Below are 23,466 nucleotides of genomic sequence, written 5' to 3'. Positions count from 1 at the left end.
CTTCTCTACCTGGATAGGGATTCCTTCCCAGTGAATTGTAGCCTTCCAGTTCTAACCTCAGGGGCAAGAAAGCTCTTGGACAAGATCCCTAGGTGGCTGCCCCAGCTCAGCTACTAGGCTCTGACAAGTCATTTCTAAGTTCATACACTCTCTATTTCTACAACTGGCTCTGGCGTTTCTCTACCATATTACCTCCTAGTAAGGATACTCTTCCTTCTTGGCTGATGTGACTGAACAGAAAAAGAAATTTTGGTACTGATACTTCCTACCTATGGGACCACAAGCAAGTTACTTATCCTTTCTGTGTCTTAGTTTTTCCATCTGTAGAGTGGGGCTAATCATACCTATTTTGCAGAGCTGCTATGAGAACTAAACAAGATAATATAATTAAAATACCTGATACATAGTAGACATGCAATAAATGTTTGCTGCTGCTACTAGTGATTTGCATAATCCTATCAAGTCTACTCCGAGTGGGGGTAATGTGGGACCCTGGACAAATTACCTTATAATTGTGCCCTATTTTATCTTAAATGACCAACATGGGTAACCTAGAAGCTCAGGGACAACAGGAATCACGTCTATCTTGTTTCTGTACCCCCAGTGACAAACAAAGGGAATGTTATATAATATTTCTGCTTAATAATATTTGTTAAATGGTTTAACTTACTGAAGATCAGAGTTGAGTGTAAATATCAGAAATAAGAGGAAGTAGAAGTGTTAGAATGTTAAGGAATAAATCAAGGAGGAAGAGATACTGTAAAGGGCAAACAAACAACTTGAGGGAGTTAAATATGACAGGAAAAGGGAAGAGATATTACAGAAGAACAGGTAGAGAGGAAAAAGAAAAGTAAGATTGTCAGGAAACCAAGAAATAATAGATGGAGGAGAGAAAGAATTCATAGAGAATAAAAATTATACTGAGAAAGAGAAATCAATAGACTGTGGTTTGGAAGAAAACAGAGGGTCTCAGAGTATCTGAAGATGAGGAACACAACGCAGACAGAGGAGATGTCATAAAAGGGAGAGCGTCTGAAAGGTAGAGTGGATGCATAAAGGACTTCCTTTTCCTAAGAGATCAGAAGGCTAGAATTCTCTTCCAGTCCACTGTACTGGACCAGTGGTTTTAATATACACTCTAAAAATTAGTGATGACCCCAAGAACTTTTGTTTATGTAGATTACATCTATTGATATCTGCCATATTAGAAATTAAAACTGAGGGGCTGGCCTCGTGGCCGAGTGGTTAAGTTCTCGCGCTCCGCTTCGGCGGCCCAGGGTTTTGCTGGCTCAGATCCTGGGCGAGGACATGGCACCACTCCTCAGGCCACGCTGAGGCGGCATCCCACATGCCACGGCTGGAAGGACCCACAACTTAAAATACACAACTATGTGCTGGGGAGGATTTGGGGAGAAAAAAGCAGGAAAAAAATAAAAGAAAAATAAAAAAGAAGATTGGCAACAGTTGTTAGCTCAGGTGCCAATCTTAAAAAAAAAAAATTAAAACTGAGAAAATTCAGGTTTATTTTATTCATTTTTAAACCATTACATGCTAAAATACTCAAAAAACCCCCAGCTGATGTGTTATATGTTTAAATAAATACACTTTTATAAAAAATAACTTTTTTTTTAGGATTAGCACCTGAGCTAACATCTGTTGCCAATCTTTTTTTTTTTCCTTCCCTAAGCCCCCCAGTACATGGTTGTATTTGTTAGTTGCAGGTCCTTCTAGTTGTGCTATGTGGGATGCGGCCTCAGCATGGCTTGATGAGTGGTGCTAGGTCCACACCCAGGATCCAAACCAGCGAAAGCCTGGCCTGCCAAAGCTGGAGTGCGTGAACTTAACCACTCGGCTATGAGGCCGGCCCTGAAAAATAACTGTTTTCAAAAAAGTTTAGTGAGAGAATGCAAATCTCTTTAATGCATGGCTTAATAGGAGACAGCTGGATTCTCATTTCAGCCTCTTTCAATCTGCTGTGATAACATATATCATGTAGCCTCTGGAAAAATGCTACTGTATATTCTTAAGTGAATGAGGGTGAAAAGGGCAAGTAATATCTTACTATTATTACAAAAACAGTTTTGACCGCATAGACCCCCTGAAAGGTTCTTGGGAACCTGCTAGGAGTCCCTAGACCACACCTTGAGAATCACTGAATTAAAATATAAGAACGCCATCCTCTAACTCATTATTTTAAAGTCAAGGAAATTGGGAATCAAAGAGCTTCATGTCCCTGAAAAGTTCACATACTAAACAGCGGACAGCAAAGCTCCCCTGAAGAAAGAGGCCTGTGATGTGACAACTCTTCAAACTACAGCCCTGATATAGCCCTCTCATCCTTTTCATGTAACATGGGGGCCCGTTTATCCATTGATAATATATGACAATAGCTAACATTTATTGAGCATTTACAATGTACTAAGCCTTGTTCTAAGCGTGTTACATATACCAATTAAACTAATCCTCATAAAAGGTACTATTATTATCCCTATTTTACAGGAGAAACTGAGTTATAATGAAGTTAAATAAGTTCCCTCAAGGTCACAATGCTTTAAAAGAAGAGCCAGGATTCAAACTCTGGAAGCCTAGCTCTTAACCACCATGCTATGCTACAACTTAAGCATCACACAAGCAAAGGAGGTTTATTTTACTCACAGAGGCAGGGCTGCAATGGGAGCACCGAAAGAAGAAAACTACACAGGATCTTTTGTGATTCTTTTGGAACCCATGGAGGAGATGGAATAAGAATGGAGTCAGAACCAGGGGACAGGGGTACCAATCACGTAGCAAGTTAATGGGGCCTGGGGAACCAGTAGAGGAGGCTTTGGCTGAGGTTGTGAGTGGATGGGGATGGAGGAGGTAGAATGGGAAGTCAGAGTACCCCATCTGGTCTGCATTCTAGGTGTGTGTGTGCAAGCAAAGGTAGGGAAGTGGTGCAGAGGAAGTTATCATGTGGATTCAATGTTTATATGAGTGACAGCAGTTTTTTCACTGTCTTCTTTTTCTCCTTCCCCAGAAACACTAAGCAGTTACCAAGGCAAGGGCCTTCCAAAGCATGGTGCCTGACACGCCATCTCTAGCTTCCTATACTCTCTAGTTCCCCAAGTGACTCTGGAGTAGCCCAAGTGCTCACCGCAGTTTGCAGTCCTGTCTGTCCTTGAAGGTGATTTACCACATCCTTTCACCTCCTCCTGCTCACAGCCCAGCACACTCTGGTGTAGCTTTCATTATTATGATGATGATGATGTTGATTATCTTTTTTTTATAGTAATAAAAACACACAATAGCTCTCATTCTTTTTTTGGGGGGGGGGGCGAAGATTAGCCCTGAGCTAACTGCTGCCAATCCTCCTCTTTTTTGCTGAGGAAGACTGGCCCTGAGCTAACATCTGTGCCCATCTTCCTCTACTTTATATGTGGGACGCCTACCACAGCATGGCTTTTGCCAAGCAGTGCCATGTGCGCACCCGGGATCCGAACGAGCGAACCTAAGCGGAATGTGCAAACTTCACCGCTGCACCACCAGGCCAGCTCCTCTCATTCTTAAATTAGGACAATATATTTAGATGCACCTATAAAGGAATCCCCTCTGTCTCTATGTGCAACTGAAGGAACTAAATTTATTTCATGATGGGCCATAATCTGAGCACTATTCTATGTGAATTTAGTAAGAAGGGAATTAAACTTTTGCCTCAAACCACAAATCACTCCTACTCAAGACTAACCAAGCCTGTGATTAGTAAGCACTGTAAACAAAGATGCCTAGCACTCTGAATCCCTTCTCTGATGTGGTGACAGCCTTTCTAGGGTAGGATGCAGGCCCAGGACTGGCTTCCATGTACCACACCGTGTGCCCAAATCTGCCAAATTCCTAAATCTGGGTTTCGTGTCAGGCTGACCAGAATAAGCCATGGATAAGGAAAGTTCGGATAAAGATAACTGGATTCAATTCCTTCCTGCCAACCATTCTTCTTGCTTCTCTGAGGCATTTCACACTGGTGGCCAAGTCCTCTTCTACGAGATTTTCTCCTCCCCGGCCTTCTGTGACTCCGTTCCAGCCCAGGAAACCTGCCACTACTCTAACCACTTCTGCTTCATTGCTGGTTCCTGTTCCTCATGCCTTCTCCTACCCCTTCCCCTACATGTGACTGGTCCTTGACGTCTGGACTTTTGGCCTCTGGATTTCTCCCCTTCTCCTCACAGCTTTTCCTCAGTAGGAATAAAAAATCAGGCAGCCACTAAATAGAAGATTCCCAAATCTCTGTGTCCAGCCCCTATCTCAAGCAAAAGTTCATCTGTCTGCCACCTATTTGAGGTAGATAAGTCGTTAAGAATGTAGTGCTAGAGTTAAACAGTCTGACTTCAAATCCTGATTCTACAATCTCTTAGCTATGTGACCTTGAACTTGTTACTAATTGCTCTGTGACTCAGTCTCCTCATGTGTAAAGTAAGAATAGTGATAGCATCTATCTCATGGAGTTATCAAAAGAATTAAATGAAATAATTGGGTAAAGATATGAGAACAATACCCGACATATAAGTGCTCAATAAATGATAATACAGGCCCATTATCCATTAGCCAAAACCCTTGGGGCCGAAAGTGTTTCAGAATGCACTTTTTGGGTTTAGAGAGGTGGTAATGGTACATATTCTATATATTATGGGATGCCTCCCCACAGGGGGAGGGTATGTGGGGCAACACTCCCATGGCAGAGGCAGAATGCTCACAGGTATTCCATGTGCTCCTCTGCATTTCTTAGCCTCTTGTGAAGTTAGTTTGGGGTTTTGTGACTAGTTCTGACCAAAATCTGGAAACAGAATTTAATTCTACACTCTCTTCCCTGGCAGCCACATGTTTCAGGTCAGTGGAGCCACCCTCAGTCAGGGGCCTCCCCTTCCCTGTACTGGACACGTGTTAAGTCTCTAAGACTTAGGGTTTTATCTGTTAACACAGCACAAGCTAGTTTTTGTAGTGAAAAGTATGAATACTCACAATAAGTGGAATAAATAAAGACTATAAATAGCCTGTGTCTGTTCAGGTCAGGTTTTCTGCCCAAATGAGTTTGCCACAAACTTACAAAAGTAAAAAGAAAGCCTTTCAGTCTGTAGTACTCTTTGGATTTCAGAATTGCAGATAAGGGATTGTGGACCTGCAAAAACCACACACACATATATGCACACACTCTCACAGTTTTTTCACTGTAATCACAAACTCAATCTATCCATGTGTCTGCATCAATTATCCTAAGTTAGTCTCCCTTCTCAGTGTTGCCATTTCTAACATTGGTCCTACTGCTCTCTTGGCTACAGGCTCGAATCTCTGAGTTATGCTGGATTCTTTCCTTCTCTTCCCCTCCTCACAGCCAAACAGCAAGTTCCAATTCTCCCTTCAAAGGCCCTCAGTATAAGACTCTGCTTGCCACTCTCTCCATCTTTCCTCTCGGTGAGCCCCTTTCCTCTCACTCCAGGATTCCTAAAGCAGCCTCTGTACTTCTCGGTTCCCCTCTTCCAACACATTCTACATTCCTCTACAGCTTCAATCATCTTAACTATCGCTTTCACCATGTCCCTCCCTTGTTCACAAAGTAATCAGTGCTACCCATGACCTATAGAATAAAGTCTAAATTCTCAGCTATCATTCAAAGCCCTCTCGAATTTAAGCTCACTCAGTTTACCTAACCGTCTTACACTGTTCTCAACAGGAGTCCTCTCTTCAGCCAAATCAATGCCCACCCTATTTCCTGAAATATGCCATATTCATTCCTTCCCCTAGGCCTTTAATCATTCAGTCTTCACACTCGGAGTGCCACCATTCCTCCTTTCCACCTAACTAAACTCTTACACATCCTTCACAGCGTAGTTCAAGTGCCAACTCCTCCAGAAATGACGCTATAACTCCTTCGGCCCAAGTTCATCTTTCACTTTCCTGACCTTCTATAGCACTCACTATCTAAACCATGTATTTATGCATAGTCCCATCCTACCTTAGTTTCTTTTTCTCACGTCTTTCTCATTTCTCAATAAGACCCCATGATTCCTAGAGTATAGGCAACCTAACTTACATTTCTTTTGTAGGTCCAAGAAGCTTGACCATAGGCACATGTTGAACTGAATAGAGAGGTGCCACAGCTGCTGAGAAAGAAGTTCCAGTACAAAAATTCAGGTCTAGGCAGGTTCAAGTCCCCTGCCCACCAGAGCCAATCTGGTGAAAGAAATAGCGACAGCCATGCCCAGGAGAAGGACAGTGCAGGCCCCCAGGATGAGCAACAAATTTGGGAACTTAGTGGGGGCAACAAGAGTAACCAACGATGATACCAAACTTAAGCAGAAACGACCTTTTCAAAGGATGAACTCAACAACTGAACATGTAACCCAAGAGGGCTCCCAAGAATCCAAAAAAATCAAACAATGCTTACTAAACAAAGGTATGTGAACTAATTTCACTGGTACCCTCTCTCTGATTCTGTAGCGCTCCCTCTCCCTGAATTTGCTATACACCTTTGATGGCTCCCACATCTTTGGCACTGGAGTCCTTATTTTGCCAAAATAATAAATGAGAAAAGAAACGGGCAACAAAAATAATTTTATTTGTGTGACTTAGGAAAACCCTAAGAGATCAGTGAAAGAGATGATTATACAGCAACCTTCTTCTCTGCCCTAGTTCTTTCTGTATCCCCAGTCCCAGCATTATGCCTGGCTTGCAGTGGGGGCTCAGTGAGCGTTGGAATGAATCAGTGATTGAATGTTGTATTAGTTATCTATTACTGCTTAATGAACTACCACACATACACACACACACACACACACAGCAACCTTCTTACAAAATAGAATACCAGGCTTGTATATTGCTTTATGTTTTATTTTCAAACTAGACAGCCTATCTTATCAACAATCCTTGAAAGAGAAAGGAAGTCCTGAAGAGCCAGATCTATCAAAGTAAAAGCAAAAGACAGTCTGCTCAATCATTGACCCTGCTGGAGAAACAGCTCCTAGAATTCTCCTCCTCTAGAACTGATAACCAAGAGCCCTGTCTTGCTAGTGCCTGCCATGAAGAAATCAACTTTTCCATTCTGAAGCACCCACTAGTGAACCTCAGCAGGGTCATATTTAGACCCTGGCCTCTGTTTAAGACTCTACCTACCATTTTGATAAGAATCAAGGGAAATAGGAATCTGTGGAAATAGGGATTCTATTTCTTCAGAAATTAGGCTAGCTTTAGAAGTTTGTAAACCATCTGATAAACAGTAATGACAGTCCAATAAAGATAGAAAACCTGAACCCTTTCAGTCCCATGACAGTATACATAGTTCTAGTTTAAAGTTTTCACTAGAGCTCATACCCACAATGCCAGAACATAATAGAAGTGATGTAATCACTATTGCTTCACATTTGTAGATTTGTTTTACATTCTATGATCTTAAACGACTTTAAGAGGTAGACACAGTAGCTAATACAGCCATGCGTCACTTAACAATGGAGACACCTTCTGAGAAATGCATCAATAGGCAAATTTGTTACTGTGCAAACATCATGGAGTGCACTTATAGAAACCTAGATGGTATAGCCTACTATATACCTAGGCTATATGGTACTAATCTTATGGGACCACCATCATACGTGTGGCCCGTTGTTGACCAAAAATCGTTATGCAGCATGTGAGTGTATTATGTCTATATTTCAGATGGAAAAACTGAGGCTTACAAAAGTTATTAGACTTACACATCGTAAAATTACTTTGACCAGGAGTCAGAAGATTAGTGTTTGCTTTCTGGTGCTACTGAACATAAACTTTTTTTTTTCAGCCTCACAGAGAAATAGCACCTATTGATAAAGCAATAGGTTGATGACTGATAAAGGGATGTTGCACATCAGGACCTGCAAAACCATCCACAGGCCCCAGCCACACCTAGGATGTGCCATACATCTAAGAATGTTCAGCCAGTTCCAGCCAGGCTATAGGCTTTCAAGGACCTAATGTAGAGGAGGGAAAATACAGAGAACACAGATCCTACCTCCCAACAAATAGTTCATAGCAGTGCACCTCACTGCCCATGTACTTCCACAGCTGCTCAGAATGCTTAGCTGTTCTCAAACGCATTCTCTTTTTCAATTAGTTACCTAGCTTGTTTACTTAGGGAAGAGGATGTTTGAAGTCCTGCCAAGCTGAGTTATTATATTAGGTTTTCCAGTTCTTCCAGGCCTCAGCCCCCAAACAATTGTGTCAATGAACCCACAGCTCCTCTGGCTTTCCTTGCTGTGCCAAACTTGAGCCCCATGAGGCTATGTCAATCTCAGCTCTGCCTGTAGCCAGCACTGCCATTCTCACACCAAAGTGATGTTTGCCTCTGCCAGTACCATCCCATCCCTGAATAAACAACCTCTCTTGCTGGCCAAAATACTTAGTTACTTTCAACCAGGACCCTGCAATTTGAATCTTTAGCCCAATTTAGCATCTCTTAGCTATTTAAATTAGGTTTTGATCTTTCATTCCTCTCTCCTCCTAAGCAAAGACCTTCTGGCAGAACCAGTAATGAAGAATACTGCTTAATCCTATCCCAGGCCCAAGAGAACAAAAACAAGAATAATAATGTGAATTCACTCTGTCAATTGTAAAGTCCTACATTAATAGATTATTAACATCTCCAGACTCTCTTCATTATGCTAAGCTGTAAACACCTCCCCGCTGAAATGTTCCCCTCACTCCCATCTCACCCTATCTTTCCTAGAAATGCATTCACTGAGTCTCTCTTTCTGCTTTCATGATTTTGCTGAAGAATACTTTTCCTGGTCAGAAGATGAGCATCTGTACACTTCCCAGAAGAGACTATAACCTTGACTTTATTAAGGGAAAAAGCTATCGACATTTTCATCACCCTTTTACACAATATTAGCATATACCTTTGAGCTTCAATTTCTAAATAGCCATGCTAGTTCTGTAGCTTCACACTCTCCCCAGATCCCCATGCCCGCTGGAACAGAATCTTAGATAGGATTCCCACGGATGAGCTTATCACAATACATAGAAACTCATGACCTGTGTGAAGGACTGAATGTACAAGTGAATCACTAAACATCTCCAAGCATATAATATACTTAATTTCTTTCCCAAGAAAAGTCCCTTATATAGTATACAAAGTTGTGTTGTCCAAGACAATAGCTGCTAGCCACATGAGGCTATTTAAATTTAAATTAAGTAAAATTTAAAATCCAGTTCCTCAGTTGCTCAATAGCAACATGTGGCTAGTGGCTACTACATTGGACAACACAAATAAAGAACATTTCCATCATCGCAGAAAGTTTATTGGACAGCACTGATAGAGGCTGCTTAAGAATACTATTGTTATGGGAAATGGTGACTAAAAGCATAGAATATAGGTAATGAGTAACCAGTGCTCCCTACAAATCCACTAAAATGACTTGTCCAGGAAATGTACTCCACACTCTTCCAGCACTAGTATCAGATTTAACAGCACATTTTAGCTTTAATAGGTAATTTGGTTCCTTACCAAAAATTTCTTTTTCTCACTGGCCCCTGCACATGAGCCTGTTGTTACTGTGGGGCTGTTCAGAAGGGCTGAGCTGCTGCTGTTGTGTTTTTTCTTTAAAAACAAAAAAACTGAGGTTAATAATTTGTATCCTCCATGCAACAGAAAAAATTTGACGATATTCAAGAAAATTGTGGGTCCAAAGAACCAGTACCTCTTGTTAAGACTACTTTCTAACAGGCAGTCAATCCTTTTCACAACTTTCTACCTTCATAACCACTCACTTGACTCTAATAACACAGCAACAGTCACAGTAAAAGATCAGGATTTTTCTTATAATAGCTTTTAGGCTTTAAGCAGAAGGATTCCTAAAAAGTCATCTCCCTTCAAGGAATGATCAGGGACCACTCCACCCATCCTCTTCCCAGTCTGGTCCCTTTGGGCCTTCTAACTTTAGAAAGTTTCCCCTTTTCACCTACTAACTGATATCCATGCTAACAGTCCCATTTGGAGAAAGATCAGCTGACTGGAGCGTTACAAGCACACTCCACATAGGAAGACAGGAAGGAAAGTGAGGTCATTAGGCTCAAGCCTGGGGGAGGGGACTCACTTCTGGTAAAATGCTCCTTCCAAAAGCAGCTTTGAATAGAAATGAGTTATAGCAAGGGAGAACCCACACAATTAGAATAATGTGTGAAAATAGTACAAGAATGGGCCCTATTCTGTTGTTCCCCCAGTTCTGTAAGGTGATCACAAAAATAAAAGCAGCTTTTTAAACTAATCCTTCTGTTATAAGACAAAACAAAAGAACTGAGGGTGCCTATTTTTCCTAAAGGCAGGAAATACTCTGGGAGGCTACATCCAGCAAACTTTAGACCGAAAAAGTTCTAGGGCCGTATACTTTCTATAGTAGCCAAGGGTACTTCTGAAGAATTGGTAGACAAGGTGCAAATGAGGAGAGAGAAGGTTAGCTGACAATGAAGAGAACAACAAGGGAGGATGTCATGGACAAATTTTCATCAAACACACTATAACTATCTAATATAGCCCGAGATACCCACTAGGGAGGAAAACCCCCCATCATTCACTTCTCTCTGCATGCCAAAGTACCCAGGAAACAGGGAGGTTAAATGACACTGGAGGTGAGAAGGTTCTCAACAGCACACAAGTTTAAATGTTAACAAAAATAGGAACTGTCTTCCTAAAGAAGAACACAACTCTCAATAAAACAGGCATTCTTGACTACCTGAGTTAATATGGGGAAGCAACTGTAAACAACAATAATACCAAAATCATTCATTGTTACATTTAGAATCTATTATATGACATTTTATTGTTTCCCTCCCTAATATACTTCACATAAATAACTAAAATTAATTTCTCCTGAGTATATACGGTAAGGTAGCTAAAAACCTTCTGAATTAGGGATTGTGAATCTGGATAAAATATTTGCCAAATAATCAGTAAAGGTAAAATTACACAAATAGTGTCCCCCTAATAAGCAAAAGAATTATTCTTATTCTCCACAGATGAAACACTATGCACAAGGTCAGATGCACAAGGCTTTGGGACTTCAGGTGATGACTCACACCTGGTTGGTACATCTCATTTACCATTTAAGACTAAAAAGAAGGGGCCGCTAGCATTCAAGCCTGGATTAGAGCATCCTTTGCTTCTCACATATTCCCCCTTTGAAAACCCCTCCCCAACAGATTTAGTTAAGTCTTCCAGAACCACACACACCTGCTTATTTGGGTGACCTGTGTCTTTGTTCTTCATGGTCTCATATCCAGGCGCTCGGGAACGTCGGCTCATCTGGAGGGCCACCAGATCCTTCATGATTGAGTTCAATGCCTCCTGTTCGTCTGCAAGGAAAGAGAGCACATGGGCCAAGATACTTTAATACAGACCAGCAAAGTATTTTCACAAATTATATGACTAATACTTAGGGAGCTCTGCCCAGATAAAATGACAGACCTTGTAACTATAATCACGTGCATTTGATGTCTCGAAAAACAGATAGATAACTGAGGTCAGACTACGGCAACTTGAATTTTAATGGATTCTTAACAGCTCTGGAATCAGATTTCTGGCAGTAATATTTACCAATTCAGGGGCAAGCGAGGTGCTCAAACACCGCAATTCTTCCAGTGCCAGAGAATCTCAACCAGGCAAAAACAGATGAAAAGCTGGAGTAAAGTGAAAAACAACACAGCACAGTATAGGAGGGCACTGAGTGAAAAGATGAATTCATGGAGAGTTTATTATGGGACAGAGTCAGTCACAGATTTATTCATAAAGCATCATATTAGGAGAAGACATTTAAAAAGGTACCAAACAAGGACCTCAGGTAGCTGCTTTGAACAGAAGTTGTTTTAAAAGCCTAGCCTTTGAATGCCTCCCTCCCACCTCTTTATAAGTTTATAGGCCTTCTGCTTCCCACAGGGAAGTCAAAAGGCAGTTCTATTGTTTTTCTTCTCTAATTGACCAAGCAGTGCATTGTCTCTACCTTAATGGCATTACTTTGAATCCCCTTTTCTTGAAATAGCATAGAGTACTAGAGTTCTCATGCATTGAAGACAACTGGCCAAAACCCAGAACCCAAATCAGCCCAATTCCATGTTTTGCAAAATTCCCCCAGGTCCTTCCAGAGATCCTTGCCCACTCAAACTGCATTTAAGAGTTGAAAATAAATAAATCTCTTGGTCTAAAGAGGAACATGAGGGATGAGTTGTTACACTTGCTTTGGTGACAAGTGAGTCACTCGGGACACACATTAACAGAAGCAAGTGCAAAAGACTCTACCCAAAGAGTAGAGTACCTATCTTCTGCCCTTTATCATTCTCCCTTGGAAATATTCTAATAACCCCGTGGAAAGGAAAGAACAGAATGAAGTATAGGAAGTAAAACTGTGCTATTTGCCTCTCCCCTCTTCCTAGACCAAATGTGCTCAGGTGCCCTACATGCCCTCTGAGGAGGTGCAGGAAAGGAAGAAGGGTGCCCACGAAGAGGTTTCTGCCTGCTCAGAAAAGTAAAATTAGACTTACAACTTGCAGGAGAAACATCAGTAGAGTAGCTTCCCATCTAATTCCATTTCAAAACATATACAAAAGTACATGTGAGAGTGAGAGTTGTACTGAAAGAATGAGGTAAATGGTGAAGACAAATGAGGAGGAAGTAGGTATCTACAGAAAGACATTTGTCAAAATTAAAACATATACATCCCATCAATTACTTTATATTTTCTAGCAATTTCCCTATAAGCTCCTTAAACAAAGGGAACTTGCTTGGTTTTCTGTTTTTTAACCTCCCAAACAGGGGCCAGCCCGCTGGCACAGTGGTTAAGTGTGCACATTCCGCTTCGGTGGCCTGGGGTTTGCCTGTCTGGCTTCCGGGTGCGGACATGGCACTGCTTGGCACGCCATGCTGTGGTAGGCATCCCACATATAAAGTGGAGGAAGATGGGCACGGATGTTAGCTCAGGGCCAGTCTTCCTCAGCAAAAAGAGGAGGATTGGCAGATGTTAGCTCAGGGCTGATCTTCCTCAAAAAACAAAAACAAAAACAAAACCTCCCAAACAAGGTTTAAAAATGAGAGCATTACATCTAAATTAGGAAGATTGGCTTATATATATAATATATATAGCCTTACATATTAAATTGGCTTACATATTATTAAATATAATATGTATTATGAAATTATTAGGCAACTATAACAGTAAATTGGGGTCATTTTAAGGAGGATTATGACTAGGTAGGTGTTTACTGAGAAGCATCTAGCGATATCCCTAACTGCAGAATGCATGGAGTTTTCAGTATCAAGGTAACCACCCTTAGAATTGAGAATTTCAGTTGTTGTCTCAACTGAGATATTGAAACAAGATGGATGTGAACACACACAACACACTTTTCAAGTCAAATCTACAACAAGTATGACTGGAGAAATCGTTTCTAATTCTGTAGACGATGATGCTATTATAAGAGCTGGTTTATCAGGTTGACAAATTCTGTTTCCAGGAAGCTAACCAATTCCTGGCATTACTTAATGGATAAACTTGTTTGGTAGTTCCAGTGCTGAGAACACACTAGAGGAATGGTTTGGCACTATCTCTTGAAATCCGGCACAAGTGACACAAGTGAAACAGGGTTATAGAATCTGATTTTGTGCCGAACACATTGCTAGAGGGAGACAGGTTCTTAAACTGATACTTCAAACTGAGGACATGGATAAAGACAGGAAGTAAATCAAGTGGCTCTTTTAGGCATTTCTTCCTGGATTGAGATTTTTAACTGAATTATCAGCACTCCAGTATGGCATTCCTTAAAAAATAAAAACAAACAAACAAAACTTTTAAAAAACAAATAGCAGCTTTCTTAGTGTGCAGCAGTCAGTTATATGGACTTTGGAGTCAGAAAGACCTGGATTTAAGGAGACCTTGAATAAATCACTTATTTTCCCTAAACCTCCATTTCCTCATCTGTAAAGTGGAGAGAATAAAAGTATCATTTCACAGAGCTTCTTTAAGTGTTAAAAGGAAAAAAAACTCACAAATCATTCCTCATGATACCTAACACTTAGTAATGCTAAAAAAAAAAAAATGCTGGCTATTATTATCATCAATGGAAAAAGGTCAATAGGAAAAGACTGGAATCCACTTAATCTATCCTAATACTTAATTTTATTCCTGAATTTTTATTAATATTAACAATAACCATTTACTCAGTACCTATCATGTATTATACATTAGATAGTTTTGAAAGATATTTTAAGGTTGGGGCCGGCCTGGTGGCACAGCGGTTAAGTGCGCACATTCCACTTCGGTGCCCCAGGGTTCACTGGTTTGGATCCTGGGTGTGGACATGGCACCGCTTGGCAAAAGCCATGCTGTGGTAGGCGTCCCACATAGAAAGTAGAGGAAGATGGGCACGGATGTTAGCTCAGGGCCAGTCTTCCTCAGCAAAAAGAGGAGGATTGGCATTAGGTAGCTCAGGGCTAATCTTCCACCCCCCCCCAAAAAAAAGATATTTCAAGGTATTCAAACTCTAGGGGTAAAAGGATAAATGGCACACCAATACAAGGTTATACAAATAAAGAGAATTAATTAGACAATATACAAACCAGAGTACATAAACGCACATGTGTAAAAAAAAAATTTTCACAACGTGAGTAGCAAAAGGTTGTACAGATGATTTCACAAAATTAACAGAATAAAGATTCTTTCAGAAAAGCAAGCTGTCCCAGCTATGCAGGAGAGCTTAAAAAATGAACTGAGGAGAAAAAGGACATGAAAGTAAGCAAGGGGTAGAGGGGATGAAAAGAAAGTCAAGGACTGATCCTCAGTGAGTAATAATCTTTACTGAGCAAAGTAGGAAGAAGGTACACTGGCAAAGAAGCCTTTACGAGGATTGGAAAAAACAAAAGAGTGACATCACAGACCAAGACCAAAGAAGGGCCGTGGCAGGCGTAGGCCAGGCAGATCCAACAGAGTGGTAGAAGCAGAAACAAAATTTTAAAGGGAATCAAGAAGCTGGAGATTAAAAGAAAATTGGAAGCACTGGAAATCAACAATTCATTTGTGAACTTTACACATGAACAAGGTGAGGCAGGGGTAATAGTGTGCTATAACCTTGAAAAGATTTCCTGAGGATGGCGGTGGTCTGACCCACTTAAAAGCTACTAGGAGGAAGCACAGAGGACGAAGTTAAATCTAGAGATTAAGAGGTTAAAAATCTAGAGGGGAGGAGTATTCATAGAAAATACAAAAGAAGGGATCTATGAAACAAGGATTAGAGGTCAGGCTTAAAAAGTAGAAGCTCTTAAACAGTCTTAAGCAGACAGCTATCTATAATCATCCAGCAGCATGTACTTTTTCTTTTCCTCATACCCTGACCTAAGGTATGGGGCTGCCAGGCCACACTCCTCTCTTTAGCTCCAGCAGGAAGTCACTCTTCCAGATTGAGCTATTACTTCTATCTAAAAGCAGTGTCTTAACGTCCTCCCATTTATGAACTCCCTTGGCTAAAAACCCAGAAAAGTTTCCAAAGCACCATGTCCTTCAATAAACATTGTTGTCCTACATGATGTCTATTTACTATGCCAGACACTCTTTTCCATATATACAAATCCCCAAAGAAATATTTTCATCTTTATTTTCACTTAACTAACAACGTTACTTCTTCATCTTGCCAATGCTCTACCCAGCTGTGCAAGATGGTCTGATCACACTGCTCACCCAGGAGAGCCTGTGCTTCAGAGTGCCTCTGAGTCAAATTTTATCATCTTACTCTTCAAGATATTTCATATACTCCCACTGCCTCCACCTAGTCCATACCTGGGCAACATCAATTTATAGCAAATATAAGCAAAAAGGCTCAATCCTCAATTCAGAAGAAACTTTTTTTCCTTCAAGGACACGGCTGAACCATTGCTAGATCTGAAAGGCAAATTCTGATGTTTATTTTTCTGTTTCTGGGATATAACAGCCCTTCAATATTAATTGATGGTGGTTCAAAATTTAAAAATACATGTTATGGGGCCAGCCCCGTGGCTGAGTGGTTGGGTTCGCCAGCTCTGCTGCAGGCAGCCCAGGGTTTCGTCAGTTCGGATCCTGGGCGCAGACATGGCACAGCTCATCGAGCCACGCTGAGGCGGCGTCCCACATGCCACAACTAGAAGGACCCACAACTAAGAATATACACCTATGTACCTGGGGGCTTTTGGGAGAAAAGGAAAAAAAATTAAAAATCTAAAACAAAAAAATAAATAAATAGATAAAAATACATGTTACAAAGTAAGCCACTGCTTCCTCCTATGAATCAATATATCACCACTATATTTTACTTTAATGTTTAATGAAATTAACGTAAAGGCCTGGAGACTATAGGGTTATGTATGTCATTCCCCAAACTACAGAATTGATCCTTCCTTCCTGTGTACCTTTACACAATTTTGACAAAGCACCTACAACACCTCATTGCACTTATTTGTTTACATGTTTCTGGTTCACCTTACCTAACTATAACTGCTTAAGGACAGTATAAACGCAGGTACAGGGCCTAACACTGCGCCTGACACATAAAAGACATTCAATAAATGGGTAAAGGATAAATGGACAGCTTACATAGGTAGAACCAAGAAAATTGCTTCTTATCCTTTCTGTATTCCCATAAGTATCGCTCAGTTGGACAGATATTTGCTTTTTACAAATGCCTAAAATTCAGTTTTAAAATCCAACTATCATTTTTTAAAATATCAGAAATCTAGTTGTGACATAGCCACGTTGACTCATTAAATTGTGATCCCAATTCCAATCAAAACAACTGCCAACTATTCAGAGTCTACACAGGTGGTCAGATTCTAGACAAACTGAATTGAGACTGATCTAACTAGGAGCTCCCAATAGCCTTAGAACCCTAGACACACGAGGAGTCTGTAAATCACAATGATTCTGACTTCAAGCTAATAAACCAGAACTACACCATCCTTAATCCTGTACTCAGTTCACTATAGTTTCCTGTAACATTTCCAAGTTGCTACATACTTTTCAGTAATACTTCTCCCTAATTTTCAGATTGCATTTATAAAAAGTCCAAACAAACAGTAGTAAATTAGTCTCAGGTATTATTAGCAGCATTGGCCTAAAATTACTAAAACTAGGAAAGGATTCTAGTGTGACCAAGAAAAAATGACCAGTCAATCCCAATTATTTTTTTTATAACCACACGGTATCAAAGCCAAAAAAGGGAACATTTCCTATTATTTACAAGGATAAGTGTAGTTTCCACTAGAGATTTACTGGGGCTAACAGCCAATATAAAATCTGACCTGTTTTTATTACCAACCCAAGTTGTCAAACAGTCTTGAGTCTGGGGCTTAGAACAACTCCGGGAAATCTGACTGTTAAACCAAAAAACCTGCAGGGCAGGGACTCAAATTAGCTTTAGTTCTTTCCTCCGTGGCCTGGAGTTTAACAAGTGTAACGAAAATATGAATAAGTCTATGTTTCTCTCTTATCAACCTCTTGAGTTTATCTAGAACTACAGCAACTAAAACAAACTAACCTGGGAATTTGAATTTTCATCATTTATATCATCAAAATGGAAACTAGTATTTAAGAGAGACTTGGTGGGGGGCGGCATTTATCCTTGCGAGCCCTACACAAAACAAATTAAAGAACCAGATTCTGGAAGAATTCAGTATTAGCTCTAATTGCATGTCAAGGTCATCTACAAAAAAGAGAGAGAAAGAATGGTATGGGGGGGTGGGGTGCTGAGGAAAGCCAGGCAGTGGTTCTTAAACCAGCTTGCCTAATATACCGCAGCTACCACGCAAGTTAATTCTCCCCTCACTGTTTCAATTTCTTCATGCAAAACTGACATGAAGACAAATGAGAAGACACTGAGTCCTCGTCCTTTTTTCTTTGGGGCTCTAAACCCTACCTATATAGTTCCTTTCCTCCCCATCACCGTCTCTCCATATACTCAACACTTATATTTTTTGAAAATGTCTTGAAATCTGAAAACAGGCTGACATCTATTTTCATGTTAGACAATGAAATATAGCCAACACACCTGGGCAATCTAACTGGTTTAGCAGTCAAGAAAGTGGGGAGTGGGAGGTCTGTACACCCTCAAGTATTTCACACCCCCACTTTGGGACTTAAGACTGCCCCCACAGCACAAAGAAGAAAGACTTGTTAGAAAGACTCTCCCAAATATAGATTCACAAATCAAAGATTTAGTTCAATCATCAAATTCTAGAACACAAGATAAACGTTTGAAGCCTAGACATGGCAAGAAGAATTACATGCCACATTTATAGTAAACGTTCAATAAGTATTTGTTGAATTATGTAGTACAAAGCCTTACTGGGTTCCTTTTTTTCCTACTGTCACAGGAGACTTTCCCCAGAAGAGCAAGCACTTCAGAAGTAAAGTATGGGAAGGAAATAGTAAGCCTAGCAAAGGAACAAACCCATCCCTTACCGAATGAGGGGCAGCATGGAATAGAACAAGGCAGTTCATTCAAAGCCAGAGTGTAGACATAGGCCACAAAAGAATATCTGCCCAATGTGACACAGCATACACTTAACCTCCTACAAAAATGACGTGACCTTGCTATAGGGCAAAGCAAACATTAACGTTCCCTCTTCACATGGGGCACTTCACAGATGGGATGAATAGCTTTGCACAGGATCCTTTCACTGCAGTTTTATCCCTTGATTATTTAGGACAATACCAAATACTCCGCAAAACTTGTCATTGCGGACAAGTGAATCACAATAACTGATCCAACGAGAGAAGCAAAGTACATCTAAAAGGTTATTTGCTTTTTAATCTAGTCCAATAGATTAAATAGATCATTTGCTAAGTTACCAAAAAGGACACGAAATACAATTCAGTTCAAATGCTGAGTGTGGAAGACATTAAAAGCTTTTCTTAGATCACATCTTCACAACAGAAATTGCAAATATTGATAAAAAGGAAATTATTTCGTGAGATTCTTTTGTGTAACGAAAGCTGCTCCCTTTCAAAAGTTACATAATTTCAGGGATCCCGCAAGATAAAAATAATGGATGTAAAACACTGTAACCGGATTTTTCAAAAAGTAGGATGTGAATTATAAGTGGCAGCCCCGACCAATTCCTAACCTCCAGCAATCTGCGTGCAGCTCAAATTTCTCAACAGTGCTGTTGATAACAGTGATTGCCGTTTTAATCTCCTCGCAGCCTGTCTCCCCGCACGCCCTGCCCCCTGCGCCGCGGCGCGCAGAGGGCTCGAGAGCAAGCCCCGGGAACTCTCACAGGCCGGCCAGTGTGAGCAAAGGGAAGGAAATGACACAGGCAGGAAAAAAAAGCAAATCAAGGAAAAGACACAACAGCAGCTGGGCCTGCACCAGCCTCCAGCCCGGGCCCCACACTGCGCTCTCGCTCCCCCGCCCTCGGGCTCGCGGGCCGGCTCGCTCGGGCTGGAGCGGGCTGCCCCGCCGAGCACGGGCCCTCGACCCGGCCGCCGCTTCCTCGGGATGCGCCCGCCGCGCGGCCCGGAAGGAGGCTGCCGAGGGGGCTCCGCCGGCCGGGACCGCCCCGGCGGGCCGGGGGGGCCAGAACCCCCGCCCGGGCCGCGGAGCCGCGAGCAGGGAGGCGGGCGCCGGCGGTCTGCAGCCCCGGCCGGGCGGGCTGTCCATGCCTGTCAGGCGGCGGCCCAGGGTCCTCCTCCCCTCAGCCCGGGGCGGGGCGACGCGAAGCAGCGCGGGCACAGGCCGGGGCGGTGGCGACACTCACCCATGGTGGCGATGGCGGCGGCGGCGGCTTGGGCCCGAGTGTCACCTGCGCAGCCGGGGCTGCATGCCGGGGGCCCGGGCGGCGGGGACGGCAGCGGGCCTGGCTCCGCGCGGGGGGCGCGGGCTGTGCTCGGGGCCCCCGCCGCCTCCCCAGGCTCCGGCTCCGGCTCCGCCCGCGGCCGGGCGCTGTGGCATGGGCAGGGTGGCCCGCTACATCCCTGGCGCTCCTCGGCTCGGCCCAGCCCGGCTTCGGCGGCGCCGCTCAACCCGCCCGCCCGCCAGTCCCTTAGTCCCGCAGTCGCTCCGTCCGGCCACCGTTCTCCACCTCAGGAACGCTCCGAAAAACAAACCGCTGGTCGCGCAGCTCTCCCCCTTGTCTGTCACTCACCCCAGCGCTGGCCAATCCCAGGCAGTCGCCGGACCTTCGTACCACCCCTACTCACTTCACCAGCCAATAACAAGCAGGAAGCCGCTGCCCCCGCTCTCTCCCCAACTCGCTAACTCTCAGCCGCCAGCTAATCATCAGCACCACACGATGAACCATTCCCGCCTACTCTCGTAGGATGCCAATGGGCGAAGCCACGGCGGTTTCCGAGGGCTGTCTACCGCCTGCCAATCATAGGAACAGCGTCTGGTTCACTCAGCTGCTAGCCAATCACGTAGAGGGCTCTGAGCACCCGCCTCTGCGCATCCCCCGCTGGCTTGCCCGCCCTCTCTCCCCGGGAGGTATCGGTTGCTCCAATCACAGCTCACGCGTGAGGCCCCGCCCACATTCCCACCTCCCGTCAGTCACCCAAGGTTCGGCGGGTGCGCGGGCTGGCGCGGTTCCGCGCCCGCTACTTTGGGGCTGGAGTTTGGGAAGGTGGCTGGAGGGGCCCCCCGGCCTCCCTCCCTCCAGGCTCTCGGCGGTCCCTGAGGCTAGCGTCCTGCCCCTCCCTGTGCCCACACCGGGCGCGGAATGAGGGGGGAGGGTTCTGGCTCTGAACGCTTCCCGGCGTGAGGCCACCTCTGCCACCGGATCCCCTGGCAAGTCCGAGCTCCGGTCCAGGCGCTGCACTTGCCCAGAGGCAGGAGAGGCCTCACCGCTGCCCGCCTTTTCCTGGGTCTCATACCTCGAAGGCCACACCCTTCGAGGGGCCGGGGTAGTGCTGGAATGTGGGTCCTTGGAAATCTGGGAGTTCCGCCGCTGGCTTGGGCCGAAACCAGTAAGTGGCAAAATCAGAGGGGTTCTGTTGGAAAAAGCCTTTTTCTTCCTGGTTATAAAAGCAATACAAGCTCTTTGTACTAAAATTGATAAAGATACTTAGGTAAAAATCCCACCCCAGAGATAATTTTCTCTCTTTCCTACCGGGATACACAACATTTGACAAAAATCGCTTCATATTGTTTTGTAGTGCGCTTACATTTTATTATAAGTATTTTCCCGTGCCACTGACTATTGTTCCAAAACAGTTGTACTGGCTGCATGATATTTCAAAATAGAGAGTGAACATAATTAATTTCCCCAGCCCCCATTGTTCAACATTTTATACACCTAGATCTTCAGATTCCAAGTTCACCACAATTAATATGGGCTCCCTTCCTCTGGTCCCTGTTCAAGTGTAATATAAATTAGATGCCAGAATAATCTTCCTCTGATGCCATTTTCAACTGTCAACTAAGAACATTTAGTGCTGGCTTTGCCTTGGGTGTCAAATCTCTTAAGAAATACCTTAGACTCCCCTCTTTACACCCTGTCCCCCAATATTTAATCAGGCCCCTTGTCCTGTTAGGTTGTTTTTTTCTCCAACAAGCTTTTAAGTCTATCATTTTCCCACTTGATTAGATCCCTACCCAGTTTATTGTAGTTCCTTAAGTATAATAATCTCTCTTTTCTGGGAAGGGGAGATAGAGTAAAGGGGAAAGAAAGTTAATACTTATCAGTCATTTACTATATGCCAGGCACATTATCTCATTTAACCTTTGCAATAACTAGGACATAAGTAATACTGTTGGCATTTAATGATGAAAGTGAAGCTCAGAGAAGTTAAGTATGATGTCCAAGTGGTAGAGCCAGGATTCATACCAGGTCTGTCTGACACCCAAAGGCTATGTATGTTCTTGCACTAGGCTAGTGTTTCTTGACCACTTTTTCATTATCAGCTCCCAAGGAGAAAATTTTAAATGACTTAATTAAATTTAAATTCTCCCTAATGAGAGAAATTAAATGCTAAGGAATAAGATTTTGTCAGGTAGGGCTGAGCTTTGAAGGCCACATACCATTGTATTATCTAAGATTTCTTTCACCCCTTAAGAATCATTTTTCACCCTTTGGGATATCACCCTCGTGAGAATGCATGTAATAGGCCAGTGCTGGAGGTCACAGTCTGCCAATCTGAGGCTCAGATCTTACCCTTAATTTTATTAAGCTGTGAGAAAAATATTTTAAAAAGGCACATTTATGCCAGTGGAAATCTTGCGCCTACTCCATTGCCTGTATCCAAAAGTCTGTTCAGCAGCTTCTCTTGGAATGTCTAAAACACACCTCTAATTTAACATATTTTACACTGAACTCTTGATTCTTTCCCCCGCTCCCCCCAAAAATACCCTGCTCCTCTATTTTCCCAACTGTTAAAATACAAACCTAGGAGGAATATTCCTTGATTTCACTCTTTCCGTAACACCCCATATCCAATCATTCAGCAAGTCTTTTCAGCTCATTTCAAAATGTATCTGAATCCGACCACTTGTTACCACTACCACCCTAGTCCAAGCCGCCATCCTCTCTCCTGGATGACCGCCTTAGCCTCTTACTTGGTCTCGTTTCCTCTGTGGCCACCCAACAAATGATTCTCCACAGAGCAACCAGTGATCCTTGTAAAATGTAATTCAGATCATGTCACTCCCCTGCTGTCAAGCCTCCAAAGGCTTCTCATCACACTTAGAATAAAAGTCAAACTCTTTGTCATGGTCTTCCAGGCCCAACAGGAGCTGGCCCCTGCCATCCTCTCCTACTTCATCTCTGCCACTGGCCTTCTTACCATACTTTGAACATAACAAGCTCAGGACATTTCACCTCAGGTCCTTTGCACTTGCCATTTGTTCTGCCTGGAATGCCCTCCCTCAAGATGTTCCCATGGTTAATTCCTACATTTCTTTCAGGTCTCTGCTCAAATGTCAACTTCTTGAGTTCCTAACCACTCCATCCAAAATCTCTCTCTCCTCCATCATTCTGTGTCCCCCATTCTGCCTTATTTTTCTTCACAGTGCCTGTAATTATATATTTACTTGTCTTTCCTCCAACTACAATGAACATAAGCCGTGTATGAGCAGGGACTTTGTCCTGTTCACTGCTCTATCACCAGCACTTAGAATAGAGCCTCATACATAGCAGAGAACTGCAATACCACTAAAGTCTTTAGCTGAAAAGAGCCTTCTGATTTTCCTTCTACTGTTCTAGCAACCACTTTCTTTTTTTTTTTTTTAAAGATTATTTTTTTTCCCTTTTTCTCCCCAAAGGCCCCCGGTACATAGTTGTATATACTCTTCGTTGTGGGTCCTTCTAGTTGTAGCATGTGGGATGCTGCCTCAGCGTGGGTTGATGAGCAGTGCCATGTCCGCACCCAGGATTCGAACCAAGGAAACACTGGGCCACCTGCAGCGGAGTGCCTGAACTTAACCACTCGGCCACAGGGCCAGCCCCTAGCAACCACTTTCTTTGAG

The 23,466-nt window shown here is 42.9% G+C and overlaps 1 protein-coding gene across 4 annotated transcripts in view; it reads right to left on the bottom strand.

The window, feature by feature from the left end:
• Positions 1–20,085, bottom strand: part of MAP3K3 (mitogen-activated protein kinase kinase kinase 3) — a 64,607-nt gene extending 44,522 nt beyond the window's left edge. For 2 of the 4 annotated variants that reach the window (XM_044745067.2, XM_044745068.2), the window contains exons 1-2: positions 19,766–19,903; positions 11,228–11,349 (exon numbers count right to left, since the gene is read on the bottom strand). In XM_044745067.2, the coding sequence (XP_044601002.1) occupies positions 11,228–11,349; positions 19,766–19,769 (126 nt within the window). In that variant the 5' untranslated portion in view covers positions 19,770–19,903. Of the gene's footprint in view, positions 1–9,505; positions 9,599–11,227; positions 11,350–19,765 lie in introns of all 4 variants that reach the window. The other 2 variants (XM_044745064.2, XM_044745065.2) reach the window with 2 other exon arrangements.
• Between the last annotated feature and the right edge of the window lie 3,381 nt (positions 20,086–23,466).

This window comes from Equus asinus, chromosome 13 (genome assembly GCF_041296235.1).
Source record: "Equus asinus isolate D_3611 breed Donkey chromosome 13, EquAss-T2T_v2, whole genome shotgun sequence".
Taxonomy (NCBI): domain Eukaryota; kingdom Metazoa; phylum Chordata; class Mammalia; order Perissodactyla; family Equidae; genus Equus; species Equus asinus.
This window is presented reverse-complemented; position numbering and strand designations above follow the sequence as displayed.